This window comes from Chiloscyllium plagiosum, unplaced genomic scaffold (assembly GCF_037043375.1).
Source record: "Chiloscyllium plagiosum isolate Xiang-an unplaced genomic scaffold, Cpla_swu_hap1 HiC_scaffold_17, whole genome shotgun sequence".
NCBI classification, from domain to species: Eukaryota; Metazoa; Chordata; class Chondrichthyes; order Orectolobiformes; family Hemiscylliidae; genus Chiloscyllium; species Chiloscyllium plagiosum.
The window spans coordinates 40,756,940-40,771,692 of NW_028270155.1; the positions used below are offsets into that span (position 1 = coordinate 40,756,940).

General features: G+C 39.7%; 2 protein-coding genes across 3 annotated transcripts in view; both read right to left on the reverse strand.

Annotated features, from left to right (window-relative positions):
- The window catches only part of vstm2b (V-set and transmembrane domain containing 2B), a 66,988-nt gene extending 65,484 nt beyond the window's left edge, over positions 1-1,504 (reverse strand). Inside the window, exon 1 of one of the 2 annotated variants that reach the window (XM_043706888.2) lies at positions 347-1,504. In XM_043706888.2, the coding sequence (XP_043562823.1) occupies positions 347-419 (73 nt within the window). In that variant the 5' untranslated portion in view covers positions 420-1,504. The remainder of the gene's footprint in view (positions 1-346) is intronic. The other variant, XM_043706887.2, reaches the window with a different exon arrangement.
- Positions 1,505-2,153: 649 nt separating this feature from the next.
- LOC122558381 (ninjurin-1-like) overlaps positions 2,154-14,753 on the reverse strand; it is a 41,736-nt gene continuing 29,136 nt past the window's right edge. Inside the window, exons 2-4 of the mRNA XM_043706889.2 lie at positions 14,176-14,328; positions 13,182-13,282; positions 2,154-3,976 (exon numbers count right to left, since the gene is read on the reverse strand). Of these exons, the coding sequence (XP_043562824.2) occupies positions 3,829-3,976; positions 13,182-13,282; positions 14,176-14,328 (402 nt within the window). The 3' untranslated portion in view covers positions 2,154-3,828. The remainder of the gene's footprint in view (positions 3,977-13,181; positions 13,283-14,175; positions 14,329-14,753) is intronic.

Genomic DNA, 14,753 nt, shown 5'->3' on the forward strand with positions numbered 1-14,753 from the left:
TTACAATGGAGTGTCTGTAATCTGGGTGTTGCACGGCCGGAATATTTTAACTTTGCCATTCAAATACTTCCGAACAAACAGAACAGCAACTCTTCAAAGTCGAGAATGCTGAATGACTGCGTGTTTTGAGGCTGTCGCCCAGGATTTTCAGCTCCCGGTTCAACTGGACTACATAATTCTACACAACGGGCAGTCAGCACTTTGCCGGTCATCGGGGCCGTTTGGTCAGATGTGCCTTCCACTAGCTTTTTGCCCAGCCTGTAGGTCCCCGTGATCTCATCCCGAGCAAAGCAACTGATACTCACCCATCTCTCCAGTGAAGGAGATACTGCCTGAGTTTACTCACCGTTAACACAGAGCAAAAGCGGTGCGTTCAGCATCAAGTAATAGAGAATATTGGCGATCCCGCGATTTTCCATTTCATAGAGACTTTGAATGGACGGAACAGACGCCAGGCAATGTTAGATGTCGAGCTCTCTGGAGTGCTGCGATCCCATCCCAGTTCCAGCACCTCAGACCTCCCTGTCCAAGGTTATCACTGTAACAACAGCGGGCTCGGTGTTGACTGACGGCGGGGGGAAACGGGATCGACCACTTGATCCTGTTCTTTCCTCCGGGACTGGAGGGCACAGTCTGTGGTATATGACCGAGATGCCCCGTCTCACAAACTCGTCTTGCTTGAATACATGCTCGGGACTTGCGGGTGATCAGCAGCTCCGGTTATTCCCGCACGCTGACAGTGTGGCTGAACGGACGGGGTAGGGCAGTGATACCGAGCCGGACTGCCCCGCACCCATTCCCGTGTGAGACACGGTCTCTGATCCCCCCCACCCCCCAGCTCTCTCCTGGGGCAGAGCTCAGTGAGACAGCCGCGTCTCCTCCAGGCTTCTGTGGTTGTGCACAGCACTCGGGTCTTGGTGACTGGCTGGATTAGCGGCAGGAGAGGCTCCCGGGCATCTCGAGCAGGGTAGCAGCAGAGCACTGTGCCAACATCAAACACAGGGCACGGAAATCTTAGCCAACAGGCAGCAAGAGGGAAACAACAGAGACGTGCTCCACCGGCTCCCACATCAACAGCCTCCACAACCTGTCGGCACGATGGATACAGCTGACGTCTAACGTGATGGATCGAGCAGCGAGCAACCCCAAAAAAACCCGAGTTGCCAATTCAGTCGCTAGCGCCATATGTCCCAAGCGGGCACGTACACCTCCCAGTCAGTGGGGGAGGGAGGGGGAATCACACACAGCAACCAGGAGAGGTACATCTTGAAATTATGATGCTTTTGGGAATCCTGTAATCAGATAGCCCCTTGGGGATCATAACTAAAATCCGTGGATTTTATTTTAATCCGAAGTGAATTTTGTTGCGAAGATTAAGAGGGCGGAATTTCAATCAGACTTTGGTTTTCCCGAGTACTGTTAAGGGACGACTATTTGAAAACAGAGCATAGCACTCTAGCCTCCCCCTCCCCTGTGTGGAACTTGCCTGAACGGACACTGGATATTTTCCCCTCAGTGACAGAATGATTCTTTCCCAGTTAGCTGATCCTGTAAAGAAGCTGTTCATGTGCTGCTCTGTGTGGATGACCTGGTCGAATACAAGCCACACCATCTTGATGCAATCATTGGGAAAGCAGACGCAGACACGATGGGCCAAATGGCCAACGACTGGGGCTGTGACTCTGTGATACTCATTTATTTTTAAAATACTTACCTTCTTAAACTTGCCCGCGACCATGTTCCATAATGTCAGTTGTTTATGGCCTAGACACTCCTCAAACAGCAATACTAACAGCGACCCATATCCCAGTCCTTTAGAATACATAATGTCAAACTTGACGCCTGTTAATCATCTTCTAGCAGTTTCAGTAATGCAGTGTGCGCCTTCATCAACCTCCAGTTTGGACAAAACTTTATTTGTAGGGCCCCTTTCTTATTTGTATCAAAGGTCTTAAAATAAAATCTGCAAGCAAAAGTAAAACAAAACAAATTAATTTTCAGTGAGTCAGATATCTGGCTCAAACATCTCATATGGGTCGAATAATGTCAGTCCTATCATCATGCGGAACATCACCGACCAATTTCTGGGTCTAAAATCGAGGGTATGTTCAATCGGAAAGAGCTCCAGTTCTACCTCATCTTGCGACAAGCTTGCAGCAATGACTTTCTGATGTGCCTACACTTTCTCTGTGTTGATGCATTGCTGATCGGGGAGCACTCTCTGAACAGTGATAATATCAGACGGTCCTCATCTCTCTCCACAGACGCTGTCAGAGCTGCTGCGTATTTCGAACATTTTCAGCTCAGTCTAAATGTGGCTCTCAAGCAACGCGTGGCAAGCTCTGAGAGGGTGCTGCACGGGAGAGGCCTGTTATTTCAGTGTTAATCCGGGGATTGCTGCTACTGATCAATGCAAAGAGAATTCTGCAACTAAATATCCTTTAAAAAAAAAGCCTTTTTGGTTTCTTTTTTAAAATTCGTTGTAAAACTTACACCGACGTCAGATATAATAATCCCTGGCAGCAGTTCGACGAACAAAGACAGAAAATGCTGGAGAAACTCAGTAAAGCCAGGTAGAGACAGAAACAGATTTAATGTTTGGAATTCATCATGACTTTTCTTCAAAGTTCTTCTTCAGTTCCGAAATTCCGCCCAAAGCTCGAAATATTAACGGTTTCTCTATCGACAGATACTGCCTAACCTGCTGAGTTTCTCCAGTATTTTCTGCTTTTATTTCAAACCACTAGCATGCGCGGTTTTGGAGGACTTTGGGTTAATTTCACGTGAGATGCGCTCCCATTTGAAATCACAGGAACCAATAAACTTGACAATAAAATCAGAATAGAAACTGTACTCAGCAGGTCAGACAGCATGGGAGGAGAGAGAACTTCTGTTGGGCAAAGACGTTGAACGGAAAGGTGTTGGGAGGCTGATGAGCCGGATTCGCTATCTGCAAGCATTTAATTTCAGTCTCCAATATTTCCAGCATAGCGTTTTGACTATAAATTCGCTTTTTGGACGCATGTTCTCCGCACATCTGGCCAACCGAATGCATTCACAAGCGGATTAAACTAAACAGAGTCTGCAATACTTGAACTTTACTGCCAAATGTAATCTCTCAGTACATTCTACCCCAACCCCATTTAAAAAAAAACAAAAAATTCGGGATGCAAAGACAGAAATAGCTGGCGACACACGGCAGGTTTGGCATCTGTGAGCAGAGTCAAGCTTTCGGGTCCAGTTGACTTTTCATCAGTTGAATGCCCAGGAAGTTGAATGCTGCATTCGCTGTATAGAAGCTGCCAGGTTTTGCTGAGTTTCTCCAGCTATTTCTGGTTTTATTTCAGACTTCCAGCATCTGGGTTTTTATTTAAGACTCCGAGAGGCTTCTGCTGCTGTAATCAACCCTTTCCCAAGGGCGGTGGTAAATTAATTCGCAAGGTGCAGTTTTAGAATAAAGCAGTTGAAATCCGCGTCCTTTTAACGGTGACCTTTAAGAGTGGTTCAGTTTGATGGTTCACGTGGACATCGTTTTATGTTCCCAGAGCTTTCAGTCAATGCAAAAGTCCCGCAGAATTCTTATCCCGAAGGAGACGGCAGCCGTTGGTCGACATTTTTAATTGCTTTAGAGTGTAGTGTTAGTGACTAAGCGATATTGCCATCGCGCTGGACAGCACCGTCAGTGTGTGTGACCAACAGAGACCGAGATCCGCTCACTGCCGATGGGAAGATGCCAAACTAAAGAACGGGGTGTTAGAGCCGGTTACTTGGTCAGTTGTACTTTATTTTTTTTTCTGCAGCCGGTTTTACTGTGTGTGCAGAGGATGATTAACAGTTGGTACAGGTAACAACTTGACTGAGGCGTTGGTCCTCCAGCGTGGCCTGGGGAGGACTGAACCAGAATGAAGTGATGAAAACGTTGACAGCTGTGATCACCAGGATCAAACCGGTCACAATATTATTCAATAGATGTACTCTGAAAACAAAGAGGAAAGAGCTAGGAATCAAATACATCAAGGTCACGGTGGAAGACATGATTTTTTTCACACTGACACTCAGCTTGGTGCTTTAAGCCCAAATCTGCTATTTTTAAATATTGAGTGATGATCGACTGTAATGAGAACCAGCATTTGAACATTTACATTTAAGATTTGCATGTGTTGCAGATATACCCACTGGCAGTGCCAATGCCAACCATCACCAACCACTCATATGGAGGTTGGTCAATGAAGCTTTAGATAACTGCCTCCAACTTTGCTCTCAGGAACCTGTTACCAGGCATGCCTGGTAACCTGTCATCAGTCTCAACCCAATCTCTGTAAATTTTGGATGTACAACTCAAATCATTTTACCAACAAAAATATAAAACTACTAGTCTCACGAAGAGGGGCCCTGGGGATACATAGTTGGAAAACTCAGCTCTGCTGTTGAATGAAATATTGTTTTTTGAAGTTTGGGGGCATTGTTGGGAGAGAGTATCTAAGGGATTATAAGATTGGTTTTCCTAACTCATGTTGCTCGGGAATGCTCAACATTATAGACACAGAGCAGTTAAAAAAGAGTGGAAACTGTTATCACTGGATCTCTATCCTTTGATGTCACCTCAGGGTTTACAAGGCTTGAGCTTGGTCTATGCTTAGAACAGCTGTAAGCCCTTCTGAGACATGTAGGTAAGATGTGAGAGAAAGCTGTTTCCCATCTAACTTTCCGGAGTGCTGATTTGTTGCATTTGAGGACAAGCAGTACCAGAAAACATGGCACTGTTGTGTGTCAATGAACCAATGCCAGCTCAAAAGATCCTTGGAGATCCAAGGACAAGCCTCTTACAGTATTTTGCTTATACGCAGAATAGAATCAAAGAGAGGGCAAGAAAACTACATATTAATTGTTCATCAGTTTCTTGCTACATTCAACATTAGAAATTGCCTACTATTAGTGGCAGATGGTTTAAACACTATGGTGATAATGATTATAAGCAGAGAACAGGCTATATTTGCAAGGGCACAATAGGGTAAGTCATTCAGTGAAATTGCAGAATATATTTTCATATATTCCTGGTTTTACTATTACCAACAGAGATTTTCCCAAAATATGTCCACTTAAAACTTTCTCAACCCACAAAAGCTGTAAAACCATAGTAATGTAGCAACAATAAATAAATCAATAAATAATGTCATTACTTAATGTGATTAAGCACACACTGTTATATTTGTTCATGCATTGAGGCTCTAAAACAGTTTAGTGGCATCACTAAAAATATTAAATCAGGTCTATCTCTGCATCTAACTTAAATTGGCAGAACCTCTATCAGCTTCATTTAGTAAATAATTTAATTTCCGACACAATTCAAAGGATATCTGGTGCAGTCACTCGCAAGATTTTGTATTCTAGGCTCCATTAACAAAGCAATTGTTTTACAAACACCCTGGAGTGAAACAGTAGCTTTATGCTGAGACCACAGTTAAAACATGTGCATGTCTAAATACAAAGCAGTAAAAATTCAGGAGATTTAGCTGGCTGCCTACTTCGCTGAAAATTGCAGGAAAATTCCAACATGATGATAAAATAATTACTGTGTGAATACATTAATACCAAATGTCTTACTGAGATTTGGCCAATATAAAAGGGCTGCTCTGAATCAATTGAACTCCCTTGTTCTCTCTCTGTGCTTCTCTTTGATATTTGAATGGAATCCAAGAACCTTCTGGTGTGAAATAATATGCTGGTGGCTGGAAGTAATTTTCTTCTTGAGATAATACACATCAATATCCTTTAGAAAAGGTTTATAATTGAACTTAGTTCAAAAATTAACTATATTGCACCTTTTAATGTCCAGTATCCTAGATGTATTGCAGACAGAATATGAGAGATCGATAATTGTTCACATTCTAACTAATTACATTATTTTTGTCCAATACCTGAAAAATCCACCTTAAAATAGATGGGCATGTTGTATGATATGGAAAGGATGTCATGATATGATATTCACCACTTTCCATCATTACTATATTCTCTGGAGTTTTGAAAAACGAAGTTGATCTCATTGAAATATACAACATACTTAAATGGATAGAGAGGATAGATGCAGGCAAGATGGTTCCCTCATTAGGGAGTCTAGAACCAGGGAGCACAATTTGAAAAATACTGGTGAATACAAGGCTTTGAAGACTGGGTGTTTAAAAAAGCCATTAAGTGTTCAACCAGCCATGATCACATTGAATGGAGGCTTAATGGGCTCATTGGCGTAATCCTATTTTAATGTTCCTATTTGATACTTCTGCTGAAAATAAATGATGCCTGTATGGAGAAGGTGTCTAGAAAATGGAAATTCATTGAAAGGGGCAACTGCTACTTTTCTAATGGTCATATACCACTTGTTGCTTTGCAACTTGGAGTCTTGGAGGCCAGGAGAATTGTTAATCAGAAGTTGAAAATTATGAACTATTCTCATGGAGATTTGTATATCAGGTTTTCCACAGGATATTGACATGAATCTTCTGTCACACGTCTGGTCTCCAAAGATCTGGAGACAGGATTTTTTGGCCTTATGAGTATGTAACATGCAGAAACATAATTAACTAATTGTTCAAAAGACATTTATTTTAGAGCATATAGAGGTTACAAAATTAATAAAATGAAAAAGTACACTAAGTTAATATTTTTGACTCAGGCTAATATTACTAGACTAAATTTGGGAACTCATTTGTATTGTATCACATTTGTCACTGAATTTTCAGTGGGAGTTGTTGTAAGCTATCCTAGCTCAACTCAACTGTCCTACCTAACAAAGTCACTCAGTGAAATCAAATGTTATTGCAAAATTTAGAAAAATAATGGCTGGTTTGGGTTGGATGGGCAGGTAAAATAGTAAAAATCTGAAATAGAAACATAACTAGTTTGAACTCATGCAGATTTAAGAGAGGCCGCATCAATTTACTCTCAGGAGATAGGTCAATCACTGAAAACTTTTAAAGAAGTGACATTGCATTCCTTTAAACAGGATTTCGATGTTTAACTTACTTTGGTCAGGTTTCCTGTGCCTTGAGAAAGTTGATAGATCAAAGTAGGTGAAAAGCTTGGATCCATCAGGTAAGTGCACTACTTCTAGACCAGGAGGAGCTAATCCAACCAGTCGGCATGAAAGCACCCTGCCACTACTACCCTCCAACCCTCCCTCACATCATCTTCCTAGCTCTTGGTATCCCACTGACCTCCACCGTCTTTGAGTTTGTGCTGATCACACCAGATGTCTCACCCATTTTATTCTACCGCACTCCTTACTTCACTCTCCTATGGGTACAGTTCAACAACATCTAAACATGGCCTTTTCTGGAGTATTCTCCACCTGATAGACATCTAATCATGTAAATTAGGCTGTTTTTTATGCAGGGACTCTTGTCAAAGGAGCCAATGCATGCATGGGAACATCGGAATAGTATTAGGTCATTCAGTATCTCAAGCCTGTTCCACCATTCAATGTGATTGTGGCTGATCTGTGGCCTAACTCCATATACCTGCATTTGGCCCATATCCCTTAATGCTTTGCTTAACAAAGATTATCTATCTCAGATTTAAATTAACTGATCAAACGTTCACTGCTGTTTGTAGAAGAGTTCCAAACATCTACCACACTTTGTGTGCAGAAGTGCTCCCTAACATCTCACTTGAATGGCCTGGCCCTAATTCTCAGTCTGTGATTCCTTGTTTCAGAATTTCCAACTGGTGGAAATAATTTATCTTTATCTACCTTATCTTTTCATGTTAATATCTTGAAGACTTTGATCATATCACCCCTTAACCTTTTTAATTTCAGAGTAAACAGGCCCAATTTGTGTAATCTCTCCATCTAACTTAGACCATAAAGTCCAAATATCAATCTTGTAAAAGTACATTGTTCTCCCTCCAAGGTCAATATATTCCTTCCTAAAGTGTGGTGTCAAGATCTGCAATAAAATTGGATCACCTACAATGCCCTTAACACTAACAGCTTCTAAATCCCTTGTAACTACTGGGGTCATTCCATTTAGCTTTGCATACTAGATTGTCAAAATGTTTTACGGCATGAGAAGATGCCTTTTATCCCATCATGTTCATGCCTGTCAGCACAAAACTTTCTACTCTCATCCATTTTCCAATACTTGGCAAGTAGCCTTTATCCTACAGCACTTCAAGATATCATCTAAATACTGTGAGTCATACAGCATTGAGATAGTTCAACCAGTCCATGCCAACCATAATCCCAAACTAAACCAGTCCCACCTGCCTGCACTTGGCACCCTCTCCAAATATCTTTTAAACATAGTAAACTGGATCCGCATTCACCTCTTCTTCTGGAAGTTCATTGCACACATGAACCATTCTCTTTGTAAAGAAAAAAAATGCCTCTCATGTCCTTTTTAAACCATTCTTCTTTGGGGCAGTATGGCAACTCAGTGGCTAGCACTGCAGCCTCAAACCCAGGGACCCGGGTTTGAATCCAGCCTCTGGTGATCTCTGTGTGGAGTTGGCACATTCTCCCCGTGTCTGCTTGGGTTCCCTCCAGGTGCTCTGTTTTTCTCCCACAATCTAAAGATGATCAGATTATGTGAATTGGTCACGCTAGATTGCCCACAGTGTTCAGGGATGTGCAGGTTAGGTGCATGGGTCAGGGGTAAATATAGGGGACGGGGAGTGCGTCTGTGTGGGTTATTCTTCAGAGGATCGGTGTGGACATGTTGGGCCAAAGGGTCTGTTTCCACACTATAGGAGTTCTATTCTCACCTTAAAAATATGACCTCAAAGTCTTGAAATCCCCACCTAGGGAAAATCTATGCCCCTCATGATTTTATAAACCTCTATAAGCTCACCTCACAACCTCCTACATCCCAGTGAAAGAAGTCCCAGCCTATCCAGCCTCTCCTTATAACTCCAACCTTCCATTCCCAGAAACATCCTGATAAATCTCTTCTGAACTCTGTCCAGCATAATGAGAGAACAAAGAACAAAGAACAAAGAAAATGTACAGCCCAGAAACAGGCCCTTCAGCCCTCCAAGCCTGAGCTGATCCAAATCTACTGTTTAAACGTGTCACCCAATTCATAAGCATCCCTCTGCTCCCCACCTACTCATGCATCTGTCCAGATACATCTTAAATGAAACTACCATGCCTGCCTCTACCATCTCTGCTGGCAACCCTCTGTGTGAAGTACTTGCTGCATGTATCCCCCTTCAACTTTCCACCTCTCACTTTCACCCCGGGAAAAAACTTGTCTCTATCAACCCTGTCTATACCCTTCATGATTTTGTAAACCTCAGTCAGGTCCCCCCTCAATCCCCTTTCTTCTAATGAAAACAAACCTAACCTACTCAACCTCTCTTCATAGCTAGCACCTTCCATACCAGGCAACATCCTCTTAAACCTTCTCTGCACCCTCTCCAAAGTGTCCACCAATACACTTCCTATAATAGGGAGACCAGAAGTGGACAGAGTACTCCAGAACAGGTCCGAACTTCTGTACTCAAAGTCTGAGCAATGAAGGTAAGCATGCTAAATGCCTTCTTAACTATCCTATCTGTGATGCAAACTTCAAAGGATTATACACCTCAACCTCTCTTGGAGCAAATTACTGCATATGCTGGAATCTGTACTGAAAACTAGAAGTGCTGGAGATCACAGTAAGTCTGGCAGCATCCATGGAGAGAAAGCAAGCTAGCATTGAGTCCCCAGGTCTCTGTTCTACAAGTAGCAGAAAATGAGAACTGCAGATGCTGGAGATCAGAGTCAAGAGTGTGGTGCTGGAAAAGCACAGCAGGTCAGGCAGCATCTGAGGCGCAGGAGAATTGATGTTTTGTGCATAAGCAATTCCTGATGTTTCATAGATGATTTCTGCAAGGGTCTCTGCAATTTCCTCCCAAAATTCCCAAAACATCCTAGGAGAAACTAGATCAGATCCTAGAGATTTAATTACCTTATATTTTCTAAGACTTCCAGCACTTCCTCTTCTGTAATGTGAACTGTTTTTAAAGCATCAATACTTATTTCTGAGCAGTCTAGCCTCCATTTCTTTCTCTACAGTTAAAACTGATGTGAAATATTCTTTTAATATCTCTCCATCTCCTGAGGTTCTACACAAACACATTGATCTTTAAGGGGCTCTATTCTCTTTCTAGTTGCTTTCTTGCTCTTAATGTACTGCTCTTTGGATTATCCTTAACCTTATTTGTCAAGGCTACCTTATATTCTTTCTATGTCTTCCTGATCTCCCTCTCTATACTGTTCATTTGAACCCAGTTGTTTATATCTAATGTATGTTCTTTTTTATTCTTGACTAGAACCTCTATCTTTATTCATCTATTGTTCTGTAATCCTACCAGCCTTATCTTTCACTCTCACAGGAAAATGACTCTAAACTTTTGTTATTACACTTTTGAAAGCCTCTCACTTATCACAGGTCCCTTTACCTGTGAACAGCCTACTCTAATCAACTTTTGAAAGTTCTTGTCTCATAACCATTAAAACTTGCTTTACTCCAATTAAAAACTTTAATTTTTTATGGAAGGCTTATCCTTTTCTACAAATATTTTACAACATATAGAATAATGATCACTAGACTTCTTAAATGTTGTGATGGTCCCAGCCTCAACCATCCTTTCAGACACTAAATTCCAGACACATACTACCCTCTCGGTGAAAGGATTCTTGCTTAAAATCATTCTAATCTACGACTTTTACATTAAATCTATTATAGCTGTTTATTGATCTCTCTACTAAAGGGAAATGTTTTTTCTTATCTACCTAGCTATAACCCTCAATTTTATGCACCTCCATCAGACTCCCATGGTCCCCTGATCTTTCATTCCTCTGTATGCAATGACTTTTGGATGCAGAAATCAATGATGTAATCCATGTCAGTGCATTGATTGCCATGTGTGGATGCTGGTCCCTCACGGCCTTCTCTACTCTTAGGTGTCTATCTAGTGATGTCATAGCTGAAATGCTCCACCTTAGGCAACATCCTTGTGAATCTCCTCTGTTCCCTCTCTAGTATAATCACATCCCTTATATAACAGAGTGACCAGAACTATACACACTACTACAGCTATGGCCTAATTATTGTCTTATACAGCTAGATGCTGTGGTCTTTCATTTAAATAGTCAATAAAGTACATTAAAACTAGCCATACTCTTACAGACAACAAAGTTAAAACATTGACAAAAAATAGGCAATAAAATAACCTATTGTTTATAAGACCAAAATGCTGTTCAACACTCATAATTTTTCTCCATCCCTGGCAGTCTTAGCTTACTGTCACACACGTAACTCTTCCTCAGTTAAATATAGCTTTTCACTGTTTTACAGATAGGTTTTCTTTCTGATCTAGATGTCCTCATTCCGCAGAATCAAAAAGATTATTTTTCTACTCCAGATTGTCTTTCACTGTGATTACGTACGATATTTCTGAGCCTAGGCAAGTTCACTTCAGATTTCCATTTGCCTTCCAGGTCAGTAGCAGTCATTCTTGACTAGCATGTAGTGTCTTGTCCTGCTTTGTACAATGTAAGTGTTTTTTCACAAATTCAGTTTTGACCTCAATGGAGGTCATTGAGTGTTGAAGAGAGATCAAAATAACCAACGTCACTCTTTGCTCCAATCTCTCTGAAGTATTAACTTTTATACTTGTATCACAGTTTTAACGTATTTTGAAGCAAAATAAAACAAATGGAATATGCAGCATGGACTAAGTCTTATCAAAATAAGTTTAAGACTTCTGATTTGATTGCTTATGAGTATTGAGTAAGGTTGCAAGTGCAAACATTTCTTGTTCAATTTGTCCTTGATTAAAGAGCCCCTATTTGATAAACTGTCTATACACTGTCATTGTGCCAAACTAAGAAAACAAAATGAATTAAATCATGGTATTTTTTGTTTACTTTTTTTGGCTAGCGATCACATTTTCTGTTAAGTATTATGATTTCTGCTTAAGAGGATGTTACCGATTGCTGTATAAAATTTAGTGGAAAGCACCATGACCATTTTAGAAAACGTTTGAACAATGATTGATAGAAATCACAGCAAATCACTGCTTTGAATCAAAATGTTAATTATGGAAACCTGAAAACAGACGAACATCATATTTATACGGTTATTTGAAAGTCTGTTTCTATTTTTACAAAATCTGCATCGTAATGAAATATTGGCAACTTGCTTTCCAAACTGGAAAATTTTCATTATTTTGTACATTTTAGATACATTAGTTATTGTTATTCCTGTATCACTTAGCTGGTAGAACTATTAGGAGTATGTTTGACCCTGTCAATAAGAATGATATTCCAAGTCTTCACTTTGGGTGCAATTGACAATCTTGTCAAAACTGCACTGGTTTCCAAAATTACAGTTTAAGTTTCTATGCAATGTTATTTGCATAAGCCAAAGCAAGATATTGTCGTAAAGTTCAGTGCAATTGAACAGCTATTTCAAATGCAATGCATTTGTTCTTCTTGAATTACAAGTACAGTATTCACTACAGCATGGTAACCTGCTTCAGTTTTATTAATGTAGCTGAAAAGGAGATTGACACTGAAATAACAAGATTGTGAACAAATCCAATTCACTGGCTAGTGTGAGTAACTATATATTAAATAAATGACAGTGACTTTTTAAAAAAACATGATGAACCATTTTTTCCTGTGGTGTGCAATAGCCAGCTGATTTACAAATTAAGTTGTTTCATTATTTAGGTTAAAAATACTTTATGATTAATCTCCTGTCTAAAATATAACTTGACATGATGAGTCTCCTTTGAAGCCTACAGATTGGCACAATTAGCAAAAAGTTGTCACATTCATTAATTTGATTTGTAGGTATGGTTAGTTTTGTGCGCATGGCTAGTTCTGTGGGCAGGATCAACTTTCATTATGAATTTTCTTAAACCAGTGTGAAAGATGCAGATAACTGATTTGCTCTGATCATTACTTGGCAAACAGATTCAATGTTCTTTAGCTTTAGGTCAATTTTGGAAGAATGGCACTTTTGTAACACAATTTTACTCCCATGTTCTTGTTTAGCTATTCCATGCCCCTACACTTACTCAAGAATTGTTTTGTTTGCTTTGAGTTAAATCTTAATGCACAAACTACCAAATGAAAGACAAAATAAATCTTCAAAGACCAAGCTGCGTATATATGATAAGAACAAATATACCTGTCACTGAGCCTGCGCTCGGGATCATCACATTCTATGTTCTTTGATCCTTTATAAATTAATAGGGCTGCAACAATCAACTGAAGTATGATAGAGATGCACTGTAAAACAACACATGTTAACATTTGACACAATCTGTAAATGTGGCAATATACAAAATCCTGACGTATTATTTACCATGAATTACTCTAAATATGAAATGATTTATCATTGATATTACCTGCACTTATCTTTGTTACATATTCTCGTTGCATTTAAAATATATCACTGTTTTAGTTTAGAGTTAATCTTGCTTTTCTGCCCATATATTTCTTACAAGTAAACAGTTTAAGAGGAGATGTGTTGTCTTATTTGACAAGTTAATTCATTTTTAAGAGGTTTTTCAACAAATACTGAATAACTATCCTTAAGACTCCAAACGTCTGAATCTACTAAGAGTGCTCACTGACAGGTTGTTTTAACTGAGTCTTTGTAAATAGAAACAAATTAAATTTATTTAAAACTTTGTTTGTGAGTGTTAATATTGATTTGGTTGTATTAATTCCCCGTTCGTTGGTGCTATAGTAATTGAATGAAATTTTCTAGCAATCCAGATAGGATTAGATGTTCAGTATGAGGTCTGAAGTCATGTGTAGATCTGAAAAGCTCAGGGTGGTAATTTCCTTTCTGTGAAGAGCATGAGTAAATACTTCTGTTTTTACAGTAATGCGAAAGCTTGATAATTATTTTTCTGATTCTATCCTACAAATGATGGATTTTACTGAATTCATTTTAACAAGTTGCTGTGAAGGATTTGAAATTAAAATGAATTTGGTTACTCAAATCTAAAGTATTGTCACAAATATGATTTGTTATGATGTAATGTTGAATTCAATAATGTGCAAATGAAGTACTGTTTTTAGTAGTTGTACTATCAATCAGAATGGATCCTAAATGGTGAGGCTTGAACTCACACTGATAGCATTGTATAGCAATGAGCATTACACATACATACCAACAGAACAAATAGGAAATAGTAAAACTGTATTTCTGGGCCTTGTTGCAGGAGGTGCTTCATCTGTGATGCATTTGCAGTAAATAGGGCTATGTCCAGAAAGCCCTGAGCAATGGTCTTTGTTCTGGCATATGTGTTGATATTCCTTATAACCTGGAATAAAAAAAGACCATAAATACAAGATAAAACGCTAGAAGTTAACAGAATACCTGAATAAACCAGGAACTAAAAAGGAATGCAATCCATACCTTTGACTATATTTCTCATTTTATTGAAAGATAGCTCATCCTCTATTTTGTTTACGGTCCACTAATGAAATGGTAATAGTGTGTAGCTTTGGGTGAGTGCCATTTCATTAGCATGAATGAAAGAACAGCCAGTCATGATGCATGTATAACACTCACGTACTGATACTTCTTAAGCGGCTAATGAGTTATGAACCTGGTGTAAGAATGGAAGGTTTGGCAATATTTCTATGGGTTGCTGAATGTGGATGTGCAGAAGATAGATCACAAAAATGGAAATACTATTTGAGGCTCTGAATGAAAAGCCTTTGAAGATAATTGAGAAGCACATCA